The 14,056-nt window shown below is 40.1% G+C and overlaps 1 protein-coding gene across 15 annotated transcripts in view; it reads right to left on the reverse strand.

Moving 5' to 3' along the window:
- Positions 1-14,056, reverse strand: part of neb (nebulin) — a 78,942-nt gene that overhangs the window by 42,306 nt on the left and 22,580 nt on the right. For all 15 annotated transcript variants that reach the window (XM_084083588.1, XM_084083584.1, XM_084083580.1 and 12 more), the window contains 30 exons: positions 13,664-13,975; positions 12,550-12,756; positions 12,351-12,455; positions 12,017-12,124; positions 11,601-11,912; positions 10,400-10,606; positions 10,198-10,302; positions 9,881-9,988; positions 9,480-9,791; positions 9,128-9,331; positions 8,835-8,939; positions 8,493-8,600; positions 7,871-8,182; positions 7,293-7,496; positions 5,822-5,926; positions 5,611-5,718; positions 5,021-5,332; positions 4,588-4,791; positions 4,344-4,448; positions 4,133-4,240; positions 3,542-3,853; positions 3,037-3,240; positions 2,793-2,897; positions 2,582-2,689; positions 1,992-2,303; positions 1,687-1,890; positions 1,055-1,159; positions 832-939; positions 433-744; positions 125-328 (listed from right to left, as the gene is read on the reverse strand). In XM_084083588.1, coding sequence (XP_083939714.1) covers positions 125-328; positions 433-744; positions 832-939; positions 1,055-1,159; positions 1,687-1,890; positions 1,992-2,303; positions 2,582-2,689; positions 2,793-2,897; positions 3,037-3,240; positions 3,542-3,853; positions 4,133-4,240; positions 4,344-4,448; positions 4,588-4,791; positions 5,021-5,332; positions 5,611-5,718; positions 5,822-5,926; positions 7,293-7,496; positions 7,871-8,182; positions 8,493-8,600; positions 8,835-8,939; positions 9,128-9,331; positions 9,480-9,791; positions 9,881-9,988; positions 10,198-10,302; positions 10,400-10,606; positions 11,601-11,912; positions 12,017-12,124; positions 12,351-12,455; positions 12,550-12,756; positions 13,664-13,975 — 5,625 coding nt within the window. The remainder of the gene's footprint in view (positions 1-124; positions 329-432; positions 745-831; positions 940-1,054; positions 1,160-1,686; positions 1,891-1,991; positions 2,304-2,581; positions 2,690-2,792; positions 2,898-3,036; positions 3,241-3,541; positions 3,854-4,132; positions 4,241-4,343; positions 4,449-4,587; positions 4,792-5,020; positions 5,333-5,610; positions 5,719-5,821; positions 5,927-7,292; positions 7,497-7,870; positions 8,183-8,492; positions 8,601-8,834; positions 8,940-9,127; positions 9,332-9,479; positions 9,792-9,880; positions 9,989-10,197; positions 10,303-10,399; positions 10,607-11,600; positions 11,913-12,016; positions 12,125-12,350; positions 12,456-12,549; positions 12,757-13,663; positions 13,976-14,056) is intronic.

Raw genomic sequence — 14,056 nt, forward strand, 5'->3', positions numbered from 1 at the left:
ATATAAGAACGTTAATTTAATTGTGTAAATATATTTTTACTTTAACCTTCACAAATGCCTCCAGGACTCCTGCCTAATTACACAAATAAATAGGAAGTAAAAACATGAGATATGCTATTGGTACCTTGTCCATGGTCTGGGCATTGTATGCAGCAAGGGCAAATGGCATGTCAGTTGTCTGAGCTTTGAACTTGAAGTTGCTAGGATGCTGACGGTATTTCCTTTCACTCAGGATCGCTGCTGCTTTCTTTGATTTCTCCACATCAACCGAACCAATAGGGACCCAACTCATTCCCCTGATCCATTCCATATCAGCCTTGTACACTTTCTAGATTCCAGTGGAAATACAGAGAATGAGATGAGTGTTTTGAAAAAGCTTACAGTATATTTTCAATACAACTCTTGCTTTGTGATTCAATTCTAAAAACTTACATCACTCTGCAGATCATAGGCCTTCCTGGCCTGGACAACATCAGTGGAATCTGGAAGGCAGGTCCAGTTGTGCAGGCGGGTGGTGTAGGCAGCGTGGTTGACTTGTTTCTGACATTTCTTGGCCAGCTCAATTGTCAGCATGTCCACTGGAAGATTGAACTTGGTCTTGGACTTGTTGAAGTCCTTCTTGTACAGGGCATCACTTTGAATCTTGGCTGAGTTCAGAGCCAGCATGATCAGAGGGTCATCCTGGACGCAGCGCGCACCAATGTGGTGGCCCTGCTGCTTACGGAAACCTGCCTTGTACTTGTACTGTGTGAACAGAATTTGTGCAGTTGTCAGAATAAATATGAATACATAATATGATTATAATATGAAAAAAAGGATGAGGTCACTTACATCACTGATAATTTCTCTCCCGTGCTTGGCCGCAATAATAGCAACTGCATCTGCCTTGAGGTCATAACCCTTTCTGAACATGTCGTCAACTGCTTGTCTATACAATTTCTGAAAGTAAAATGACAAACGTAAAGTCACAGCAACTAATTGCAGTCTGAAAACAATATACTGTAGTGTAGATACACTCATGTTACAATGCATTTCCTGTGAGACTCATACACACCTGGCTTATGTTGGCAGCATTAGCCTTAGACAGCACAATTTCAGGCAGGTCAGGTGTCACGTGATTTTTTGTCTTGTCAACCTCCCATTGTGCCACATAGCTTCGCTGTAATGAGAAAATACAAAAGTTAGAACTCAGGTAAAAAACTTTCTACAAAACTATATTATCTTGTCAAGTTTACTGGACAAAAGCACAAAGGTTATGGTAAACAGTTTGTTTCTTCTTTAGTATCACTCTTGAGAACAAGAGAACAAGGCAAGAAACAATACATCCGATGGGTGATGCCTGCACCCAAGCATTGATGGGAAATTAAGTATCTTGTGCACAGAGCCATTAGATTAGCCATAGTCTAACAGGAACCATTCACTTATGGCCTGCTGCACTTCAATGTTGATATTGAATAGATCATTACAGTTTGAGTATTTCACACTTTTGCCATTAGCTAATGCTAATGGCAAAAGGTTAATGTGGAGCTGGGCACCTGTGTGGACAATTGACATGAGCTTCATGAACCCAGTAATACAAAAGACAAAAAGATGTATTTGTAATCTGGAGGGGAACTAGTTTGTAATTCTGTATTGATTTAATTTTACCTAAAGTCTTACTCAAAATGAAGATATCTAATTTCATACCTTGTTGATGATCTCAGCATTTGCTTTCGCCAAGAGCATAGGCATGGCCATCGTGTCGGAGGTGTATTTCTGTGTGTCCAGTTTCACCCTGTAGCCACGGTCAGTGAGGATCTTTGCTGCATGCTTGGCCTTCAGCACATCCAGTGAACCAATTGGTACCCATCCAACGCCTTTAATGTCCACCAGGTCTGCCTTGTATACAGCCTGTATGGATAGGAGCAAGTGAATCAGCATCAAAGTTCACCAGACCAGAGCCACAATTACAGTACATGAAATAACATGTTTAATATGTTTGAGGTACTCACATCACTCTGCAGATCATAGGCCTTCCTGGCCTGGACAACATCAGTGGAATCTGGAAGGCATGTCCAGTTGTGCAGGCGGGTGGTGTAGGCGGCGTGGTTGACCTGAATCTGGTTCTTCTTGGCCAGTTCAAACTGTATCATATCCACTGGAAGGTTGAACTTGGTCTTGGACTTGTGGAAGTCCTTCTTGTACAGGGCATCACTTTGAATCCTGGCTGAGTTCAGAGCCAGCACGAGCAGAGGGTCATCCGCGACGCAACGGGCACCAATATGGTGGCCCCTCTGCGCACGGTATCCTGCATGGTACTTGTACTGCAAAACAAAAGGATGGAAAATTCAGGTAATGTGCATATAAATTCTTTAAAAATGATGAAAAAAAATAATAATTTATGTGATAGCCAACGTACTTACAGTAACACACAAAATTATATTTTGGGGCAATGGGGGGAGGGTTTCAGGTAGGACGGGGCCAAACGGCCAAACAGTGTTTTTTTCTAGTAGTAGCAGTAATTGTAATATAAAAACTGTATTTTATTTAAAAAATATATATATGTAGTATTTCAGTTAACTGAAACCAATCTGAAACTTACATCACTGATAATGGTCCTTCCATGCTTGGCTGCGATGATGGAAATGGCATCATTACGTATATCATAGCCCTTCTTTTTGGCATCTTCATTTGCTTGTTTGTATCCTTTCTGTACACAAACAGGAACATCCCATACACTTTAGTACCATGTGGACATTTATCCATATAGTATGTACATTTTCATATCACCATATCTTAGTATAATTACTTACAACACTGTAGTTGACCTTATTTGCTTTGGCCAAAACTACATCCATGGCATCAGGCATGATATGGAGCTTGGTCTTGTCTTTTTCCCAGGCTGCAAGATATGCTTTCTGTAATGATATGTACAGACATTATGGCAAATATTTATATTGAAAACACTGTAAATGTTCTGCTTTAAGAAAGAGGAATTGCATTATCTTAATCAGCATAATGATTTGTTATAATGCACATCTTATACTGAGTCAATACCTTGTTGGCAATCTGGGCATTGGCCTTAGCTAATTCCATGGGCATGGCTTCAGTTGTGCTGGTGAACTTGAAGTTGCTTGGATGCTGACGATATCTTCTTTCACTCAGGATTCGACCACCAATCTTTGCCTTTTCCACATCAAGTGAGCCGATAGGAACCCATCCAATACCCTGCATGTCCTTAAAATCAGCCTTGTAAATAGCCTGTTGGGTAAAAAAAGTTGACAGTCAGATCACAGATATGAAAAAATAAATATATATTTAAAAAAAAGTAATAATAATAATAATAATAATAATATATATATATATATATATATATATATATATATATATATATATATATATATATATATATAGAGAGAGAGAGAGAGAGAGAGAGAGAGAGAGAGAGAGAGAGAGAGAGAGAGAGAGAGAGAGAGAGAGAGAGAGAGAGAGAGAGAGAGAGAGAGAGAGAGAGAGAGAGAGAGAGAGAGAGAGAGAGAGAGAGAAAGTTAGCTGCACTTACATCACTCTGCAGGTCATATGCGTGTCTGGCATGGAGAACATCAGTGGAATCTGGAAGGCAGGTCCAGTTGTGCAGGCGGGTGGTGTAGTGGGCGTGGTTGACCTGAATCTGGTTCTTCTTGGCCAGTTCAAACTGTATCATATCCACTGGAAGGTTGAACTTGGTCTTGGACTTGTGGAAGTCCTTCTTGTACAGGGCATCACTTTGAATCCTGGCTGAGTTCAGAGCCAGCACGAGCAGAGGGTCATCCGCGACGCAACGGGCACCAATATGGTGGCCCCTCTGCGCACGGTATCCTGCATGGTACTTGTACTGCAAAACAAAAGGAGGGAAAATTCAGGATAATGTGCATATAAATTCTTTAAAAATGATGAAAAAAAAGAATAATTTATGTGATAGCCAACGTACTTACAGTAACACACAAAATTATATTTTGGGGCAATGGGGGGAGGGTTTCAGGTAGGACGGGGCCAAACGGCCAAACAGTGTTTTTTTCTAGTAGTAGCAGTAATTGTAATATAAAAACTGTATTTTATTTAAAAAATATATATATGTAGTATTTCAGTTAACTGAAACCAATCTGAAACTTACATCACTGATAATGGTCCTTCCATGCTTGGCTGCGATGATGGAAATGGCATCATTACGTATATCATAGCCCTTCTTTTTGGCATCTTCATTTGCTTGTTTGTATCCTTTCTGTACACAAACAGGAACATCCCATACACTTTAGTACCATGTGGACATTTATCCATATAGTATGTACATTTTCATATCACCATATCTTAGTATAATTACTTACAACACTGTAGTTGACCTTATTTGCTTTGGCCAAAACTACATCCATGGCATCAGGCATGATATGGAGCTTGGTCTTGTCTTTTTCCCAGGCTGCAAGATATGCTTTCTGTAATGATATGTACAGACATTATGGCAAATATTTATATTGAAAACACTGTAAATGTTCTGCTTTAAGAAAGAGGAATTGCATTATCTTAATCAGCATAATGATTTGTTATAATGCACATCTTATACTGAGTCAATACCTTGTTGGCAATCTGGGCATTGGCCTTAGCTAATTCCATGGGCATGGCTTCAGTTGTGCTGGTGAACTTGAAGTTGCTTGGATGCTGACGATATCTTCTTTCACTCAGGATTCGACCACCAATCTTTGCCTTTTCCACATCAAGTGAGCCGATAGGAACCCATCCAATACCCTGCATGTCCTTAAAATCAGCCTTGTAAATAGCCTGTTGGGTAAAAAAAGTTGACAGTCAGATCACAGATATGAAAAAATAAATATATATTTAAAAAAAAGTAATAATATATATATATATATATATATATATATATATATATATATATATATATATATATATATATATATATATATAGAGAGAGAGAGAGAGAGAGAGAGAGAGAGAGAGAGAGAGAGAGAGAGAGAGAGAGAGAGAGAGAGAGAAAGTTAGCTGCACTTACATCACTCTGCAGGTCATATGCGTGTCTGGCATGGAGAACATCAGTGGAATCTGGAAGGCAGGTCCAGTTGTGCAGGCGGGTGGTGTAGTGGGCGTGGTTGACCTGAATCTGGTTCTTCTTGGCCAGTTCAAACTGTATCATATCCACTGGAAGGTTGAACTTGGTCTTGGACTTGTGGAAGTCCTTCTTGTACAGGGCATCACTTTGAATCCTGGCTGAGTTCAGAGCCAGCACGAGCAGAGGGTCATCCGCGACGCAACGGGCACCAATATGGTGGCCCCTCTGCGCACGGTATCCTGCATGGTACTTGTACTGCAAAACAAAAGGAGGGAAAATTCAGGATAATGTGCATATGAATTCTTTTATAATGATGGAAAAAAAGAATAGTTTATGTGACAGCCAACTTACTTACAGTAACACACAAAATTGTATTTCGGGGCAATGGGGGGAGGGTTTCAGGTAAGACAGGGTCAAACGGCTAAACAGTGTTTTTTTCTAGTAGTAGTAGTAATTGTAATATAAAAAAAATATTTTATAAAAAAAAATATATATATAGTATTTCAGTTTACTGAAACCAATCTGAAACTTACATCACTGATAATGTTCCTTCCAAGCTTGGCTGCAATGATGGAAATGGCATCATTACGTATATCATAGCCCTTCTTTTTGGCATCTTCATTTGCTTGTTTGTATCCTTTCTGTGAACAAACAGGAACATCCCATACACTTTAGTACCATGTGGACATTTATCCATATAGTATGTACATTTTAATATCACCATATCTTAGTATAATTACTTACAACACTGTAGTTGACCTTATTTGCTTTGGCCAAAACTACATCCATGGCATCAGGCATGATATGGATGTTGGTCTTGTCTTTTTCCCAGGCTGCAAGATATGCTTTCTGTAATGATATGTACAGACATTATGGCAAATATTTATATTGAAAACACTGTAAATGTTCTGCTTTAAGATAGAGGAATTTCATTGTCTTAATAAGCATAGTGGCCCTCATTTATCAACGGAGCGTATAAACAGGCTTATATTTTTCCATATATTCGGCCGTACACCAACGTCAAAGTCACATTTATCAACGAATCCTATACAGCCAATCCTAGCATACATTGGGTCAGAGCCTTGATAAATGTCACGGCTGAAACCGAGCGTCATTTAAATAACACGCCTTTAAATATTCTCGAAACGCCCTGATTTTACGACATGGAGAACCAGAATACGACCAAATAAAGCATGGAAAGCCAATAAGAAAGAGTTTCGCCGGCTCGCCTCGCCTCGCTGCCTGTCAAGTCACACACACACACACACACACACACACACACACACACACACACACACACACACACACACACACACACACACACACACACACACACCTACTTGAAGCCCAACAGCGTAACAGTATAATCTTTGTCAATCAAGTAGGCTAGTAGCTTACATGAATGACAGATTATGATACCACATCGCCATGAATGGAATACATTTGTATATTAATGTATTTAACCCATACCGAGCAGTGCGCGTTCGAGTTACACTAAGATAAAGCAGTCAGGGCTATTCCCATTTCCCAGTGAGACTCGGACCGTCGGGCGGGCGAGTCCCCATGCCGCGCCACATTAATGAGAGATAGCCTGGAGAGAACATTAATGGATGAAGGCTGCCTGGTGTGTGTTGGACCGTGGGTTAAATGTCTGATCTCCCGGTGGCCATGAAAATATAACAGCAGCGCCGCTGCGCCGGTCTAAACTCCCGAAATTGCGCTCGCAGAAGCGCTCGTATATTTTGAAAATAGCAGATCTACAAGCTCACAACGCGTTGCGATGCGACCCGTTGTGAGCTTGTAAATCTTCTATTTTCAAATAGCCAATGCAGCCAGATCTGTAAGCTTAACTGAATGACTGTTAAAGCGGTTTGTTTGAATTAGTTTATAAAATGTTATATTTTCACAGGGATTATTTATTAGTGTAGATATACATTTTGGAGTGGATTATGAGTCCAGATGCCTGTCATACAGTCAGACAATGCTGCTCCGCAGGTCTAGAATGGAATAAACGGGCGCAGCCAACGTCAATTACTGCTATCGACCAGACGTGATATCTCAGCGTACGGTAGGCTGAAACCAACGTCAGGATATATTGATAAATGCCGAAAGTTGCGGTGATCTCGCCGTACGCCCATTATTTGGTCTGCACCGCGTTGATAAATGAGGGCCAATGATTTGATGTTATAATGCACATCTTATACTGAGTCAATACCTTGTTGGCAATCTGGGCATTGGCCTTAGCTAATTCCATGGGCATGGCTTGAGTTGTGCTGGTGAACTTGAAGTTGCTTGGATGCTGACGATATTTTGTTTCACTCAGGATTCGACCAGCAATCTTTGCCTTCTCCACATCAAGTGAACCAATAGGAACCCATCCAATGCCCTGCAGGTCCTTCAGTTCAGCCTTGTAAACAGCCTAGACCGGGAAAAACAAAAAGGGGGGGGGAGTCAAACATTTTCATTGTTTCACAGATACTGAACACATAACAACAAAATAAGACAGTATCATCATGACATCACCACAACCAAAAATGTATTTCTGGGTAGATAACGGCGGCAGCGTCTCATTAGATAAGTATTATTCATGAATCTTATTTCTGGAGGAACAGGACACTTATGATATTGTTATTGACTATCATAATGTTGCTATAAATACCCACAGGTCGACAAACTAGACAGCTAATGTTTTGGACATTTTATTTTATATTGTCAAAACATTAATAGACATTCTACCCGGAAATGCCCGTTTGTTTACAAACATTCAAACATTTCGATCTGAACTATACGTACATCACTCTGCAGATCATACGCGTGTCTGGCATGGAGAACATCAGTGGAATCTGGAAGGCAGGTCCAGTTGTGCAGGCGGGTGGTGTAGTGGGCGTGGTTGACCTGAATCTGGTTCTTCTTGGCCAGTTCAAACTGTATCATATCCACTGGAAGGTTGAACTTGGTCTTGGACTTGTGGAAGTCCTTCTTGTACAGGGCATCACTTTGAATCCTGGCTGAGTTCAGAGCCAGCACGAGCAGAGGGTCATCCGCAATGCAGCGGGCACCAATGTGATGTCCTCTCTGCGCACGGTATCCTGCCTTGTACTTGTACTGCGAACGAAAAGAAATGAGAAATTAAATGAGAATGTGTGTATGAAAATTATTAGTATATTACATCGCTAACACATCTTTGCTTTTTTATTAGATAGTAGAGTGTAGAGAGGAAACTGAGGTCAGAGAGAACGGAGACATGATGGGAGGATTCAAACTCGGGTCCTCGCAACTCACAAAGAGCATTTGGTCCATGCACTAACTGGCTGATCCACCAGGCACCCCTAACACAGATTTTTTAATCGCTAAAAATAACATGGTATCATTTATTGTATGTTAATTGCAATCATTAGAAATTAAATCAACTTACATCACTGGCAATGTTTCTTCCAAGCTTAGCTGCGATAATGGATATGGCATCATTACGCAAATCGTACCCCTTCTTCTTGGCATCCTCATTTGCTTGTGTGTACTGTTTCTGTATGAGAAATAAATGACAAAATCTTAGTGGATTCGACTTGAAGACATCAAGATCTATACAATACAGTAAATCCATTTCAATCATACATCAGAATTTTAAAACACATTAGTATCTGCTGAAGAAAATGGTCAGACATTACACAAAGTATAGTTTAAAGAGCAAGTGATGATGGGAGTTATGAGAACAAAATTGAGTAATTCCGAACACAAATATTTTGGATTGAAGACTTACCAAACTGTAGATGGTCTTATTTGCTTTGGCCAGAACAACATCCATAGCATCAGGCATGATGTGGAGTTTAGTCTTGCATTTCTCCCAGGCATCAGTATATGCTTTCTGCAATGAAAGGTAATTGAATAATCATGTAATTATATAACAATAAAGATCAAATCAAGCTTTTTAATGTTTATCCAATACCAGACAAATAATTGAGTCTTGTATTTTTTCTACTTCAAATATGTTTATTATTTAATGTAAATAGGGGTACATTTCTGGTCATGAGATTGATGTTGACATGGTGTTACCTTGTTGGCAATCTGGGCATTGGCCTTTGCTAATTCCATGGGCATGGCTTGAGTTGTGCTGCTGAACTTGAAGTTGCTGGGATGCTGACGATAATTTGCTTCACTCAGGATTCGACCAGCATCCTTTACCCTTTCCACATCCAGTGAACCTAAAGGAACCCATCCAATACCCTGCAGTTCCTTCAGTTCAGCCTTGTAAACAGCCTGGATCGAGCGGAAAAAATAAAATAATTATATTTGTTTCACAGATACTGAACAAATATTCCAATGTTATGTTTCAAAAATCAACAAATGCAGTTATAAAAATACATTGCATATCTGTTCAATACTATTTAAAGGAACCTATACTTACATCACTCTGTAGGTCATATGCGTGTCTGGCATGGAGAACATCAGTGGAATCTGGAAGGCAGGTCCAGTTGTGCAGGCGGGTGGTGTAGTGGGCGTGGTTGACCTGAATCTGGTTCTTTTTGGCCAGTTCAAACTGCATCATATCCACTGGAAGGTTGAACTTGGTCTTGGACTTGTGGAAGTCCTTCTTATACAGGGCATCACTTTGAATCTTGGCTGAGTTCAGAGCCAGCACGAGCAGAGGGTCATCCGCAATGCAGCGGGCACCAATGTGATGTCCTCTCTGCTTACGGTATCCTGCATAGTACTTGTACTGTGAAAGAGAGTGTAATATTAATGTTAAATTAAGGGGCGAAAAGTAGGACATAATAGGACATCTAATGATGCACAAAAAAAACTTACATCACTGGCAATGGCAGTGGAGGCTTTGGCAGCTTGGATTGCAATGGCATCAGAGCGCACATGGTGTCCTTTCTTCTTGGACAGCTCATTGTCCAACTTGTATGCTTTCTAAAGACGGATAAAATATATATTTGTAAAAGGAAGCATGAGTTTGTGGCCAATAAAAATGCCAGTAGGTACTGTACAGTACATACTAATGTGTATTGGTCAAAGAAGAATACCACAGTGATTCTGTTCACGAAAGGTCATTCCAGATAATGATACATCATCGTTTCCTATTGGCAAATAAATGTAAATGTACTAGACCAGTCCTGTACCTCGCTGTAAATTGCCTTATTAGCTCTGGCCAGAACAATATCCATGGCATCAGGCATGATGTGGTTCGTGGTCTTGTCCACCTCCCACTTTTTCAGGTAGGCTTGCTGGAAAGACACATACATGTGCATGTTAGTGTTTTGATGTTCCATGAACACTATGTATGTAGTATTGTACAAACGGTCAGTGAATAACACCCAGCACCTTATTCATTATCTGGTTGTTGGCAGTAGCCAGTGCCAGGTCCATGGAATGCATGTCCTTGGTGAACTTGAAGATCTCGGGGTGCTGGCGATACCCTTTCTCATTCAACGCCTTGCCGGCAGCCTTCGCTTTTTCAACGTCCAAAGAACCAATAGGAACCCATCCTATGCCCTTCATGTAGCTATTGTAATCACTCTTGTACTGGTTCTGAAGGAAGACATAAAAGATGTTACTTTACAATTAATGTGAATCTCATTATTCAATGTATTGTGAGACAGTGGTTTGCAACGTGGGGTTCGGGGGCCCCCAGGGGTCCTTGAGAGGGTTCCATGGGGTCCCCATCTAAATTATTGATAGGAACCAAGTGGACCTTTACGAATCTGTAACTCAGTGTAGGCCACAAATGAAACCAGTTGGACCTGTGGGTCTGTTGAATTCTATTTTTATACAGAGTTAAACTAACACTGAGGATTTTAGTGGTAGATTGGGGTCCAAGAGATAAAAACAATTCTATCAAATGGTGAATGGTGGCCTAATGCATATCAAAGTTTGAGAATCGCTATTTTAAGACACAACATGCAACTTCATGGAAAATGTAAAGTTTACAGTATGTGAGTGATCTAATAACTTAAAAATAGATTACATTTACCGGTACTTGTATAGCTATTTCACAAACAAAGTCATACATAGGAGCAGTGGTGGGAGGGAATTGAGTACATTTACTCAAGTACTGTACTTAATTACAATTTAGAGGTACTTTTACTTTACTTGAGTATTTCCATTTTTCAATACTCCACTCTCTGAGGCAAATATTATACTTTTTCCGCTACAATTATTTGAGTAACTAGTTAGTTTACAGATTCAAATTATTATTACGAAACATATATTAACAACATAACATTCTATTTTATACCTTTGTTATTCCAAAATGGCCAATCTACAAGCTTAAAATGCAACGTGATGTGACACGCTGTGAGCTTGTAAACCTGCTATTCTAAATAAGGTTTGATAATTCTGAGTACTTTTACTTTAAGTATATTTTGACGGCAATACAATTTTGACTCAAGTAAAACTTCAAATACAGGCATTTTACTTGTAACAGAGTATTTCTACATAGTGGTTTTGATACTATTACTTAAGTAAAATATCAGAGTACTTCTTCCACCACTGCATAAAAATCGATTTTCTTTTTTACACTTACATCGCTGGCGATGAATTGCATGTTACGAGCAAGTTCCAGATTCATGGCATCAGGCATCACTGTATAATGGTTGACAATCGACCTGTAACCAGCCATGGTCTGAGCACGAGAGGCTTGCTTGGCATGAACCACGCTCATCATGTCCACAGGGGAATGATACTTCAGCTTGGCCTTTTCGTAGTCCTTCGTGTAGTTCCTCGAACTCTGCATCTTAGCCACTGCCATGTAGTGAACCAGCAAGGGGTCGTCCTTGACATTGCGGAAGCCAATATGGTGGCCCTTCGCCTTCTCAAAGGCCAGCTTGTACTTGTACTGTAATTGGTGATGAGCATTAGTATAGCAGTGTCATAACTGTTCTACTAATTAAAGTGTGGTAGTAAATATTGGTTTGGTACAGCAAGGACATCCCAACTTACATCGCTGGCAATAGTGGTGCTAGCCCTGGCGGCTAATATAGAAATGGCGTCTGCTTTCATGTTATGGCCCTTTTTGGCCATCACCGCAAGCTCGGCTTTGTAAAGTTTCTGTGAACAATGCAGAACAGAGATTAGAATTAAATTATTTGTCTTTACATACATTAAATAACAAGGACTACTATAAAATTCTGCAGTTATATTATTATATTGATGTATTACCATCACAATTTGAAAATGGAAAAATCCATTGGTTTATTGTTGTATTTGTCACATACAAATATCACATACTGAGAAATATTATCAAGTCATTTGATTTATTAATATAACTTCTTACGTCGCTCATGCTGATGGCATTGGCCTTGGCCAAGATAATCTCAGGAGAATCTGGCATCACATGGACCGTCAGCTTGTCCGTGTCCCATTTCTTTGTGTATGCTTGCTGCAATGACACATAGATAAAAGCATACAAAATATCAAAAACAGGCACTCCTGTAGAAGAGTGGGGTACATTTTCGTATTTTCATTATATGCACCTTGTTCATGATCTTGTTGTTTTCGGCAGCTAGAGCCAAGTCCATGGAATCCATCAGCTTGCTGAACTTAAAGGTGGATGGATGAGTGCGGTACTTCTTTTCACTTTGAATATCACCACCAATCTTAGCAGTCTCAACTCCAATTGAACCAATGGGCACCCATCCAGTTCCTCTAACATATTGGTTCCATTCAGAGTGGTATTCCGCCTGGAAAAATAAAATAAAATAAGTCAAGTCATGCCAAGGCAATTATATTTATTTATTACACAGCTTGGTTGAATGCTTGATTCTGATTGGTCAATCGCTGAATTCAGCGGTGTTATTTCTGAATAATGACCGATGGGCTCAATAACAGACCACTGTTTAATCAAAGGCTCAGAGCACCTGCTGCTTGAATTTTATGCCGTATCCAACATATCAGCCATCTAAACAAACACACAATGTAAATTACAGCTATACTTTGCTCTCAAGAATGTTTTTGAAAACATTTGAAGCGAGAAATAGACGATGCAATAACCGAAAATGTATTCTATTTGACACTTCCTAATTTTCCGAGGCAACTTTTCCCTTACATAGCATATTTCATAAAAAGTCAACTCAATGCCCTTAACAAAGACAGAAAAAAGAATATGCATATTATGTCTGTATTACTGTCTATATGCATTTTTATCTGCTTATAACACTGTATAATTATAGTTATATAAGCGCTCATAAATACTCATGTATATGTATGTATATCCTACTATCCTACTATAATTCTAGTAACCTCTGTAGTGGGTCTGTAGTGGGAGTAGGTGAAGCTACCCGGTTCTCCTCAGTGGCTGGACCAATTGCTCTGATTTTGCACACAGCCATTGACCATTACCATCTGAACTTAACTGTGAAGCCCGTTTTTCAATTTCATCAAATCTCAGCTTCTTATTAGCGTTTATGTGTAAAACACTGTCGCCATGGTTACGGGGCTGCCCAGCTATGGGACGAACTGCCTCCCGGGTTGCCAGATCATGTGCGCATATCCCCCCACGGATGCGCCGACCGGGTATGGTCTAGTATGTATAAATATCATAACAATAATGTCAACTATGGACATGTATTTTCAACATTTCACACTTACATCGCTGGCCTGGGCGCACATTGCACGACAGTGCTGCACTTCCAGGTTATCAGGGAGAAGCATATAACTGTGACCGATGGTTCTGTAGCCAGCGTTTGTCTGAGCACGAGAGGCTTGCTTGGCATGAACCACACTCATCATGTCCACAGGGGAATGATACTTCAGCTTGGACTTTTCGTGGTCCTTCGTGTAGTTCCTCGAACTCTGCATCTTAGCCACTGCCATGTAGTGAACCAGCAAGGGGTCGTCCTTGACATTGCGGAAGCCAATATGGTGGCCCTTCGCCTTCTCAAAGTCCAGCTTGTACTTGTACTGTAAGAAATTTTGAGCATTTAAAGATATTGAACTTTTGTAAAACATACAGTAGGCTTTAGTTTTGCTTTGGTGCAGTAA

The sequence above is a fragment of the Gymnoscopelus microlampas genome (assembly GCF_963454915.1).
Source record: "Gymnoscopelus microlampas genome assembly, chromosome: 17".
Taxonomy (NCBI): Eukaryota; Metazoa; Chordata; class Actinopteri; order Myctophiformes; family Myctophidae; genus Gymnoscopelus; species Gymnoscopelus microlampas.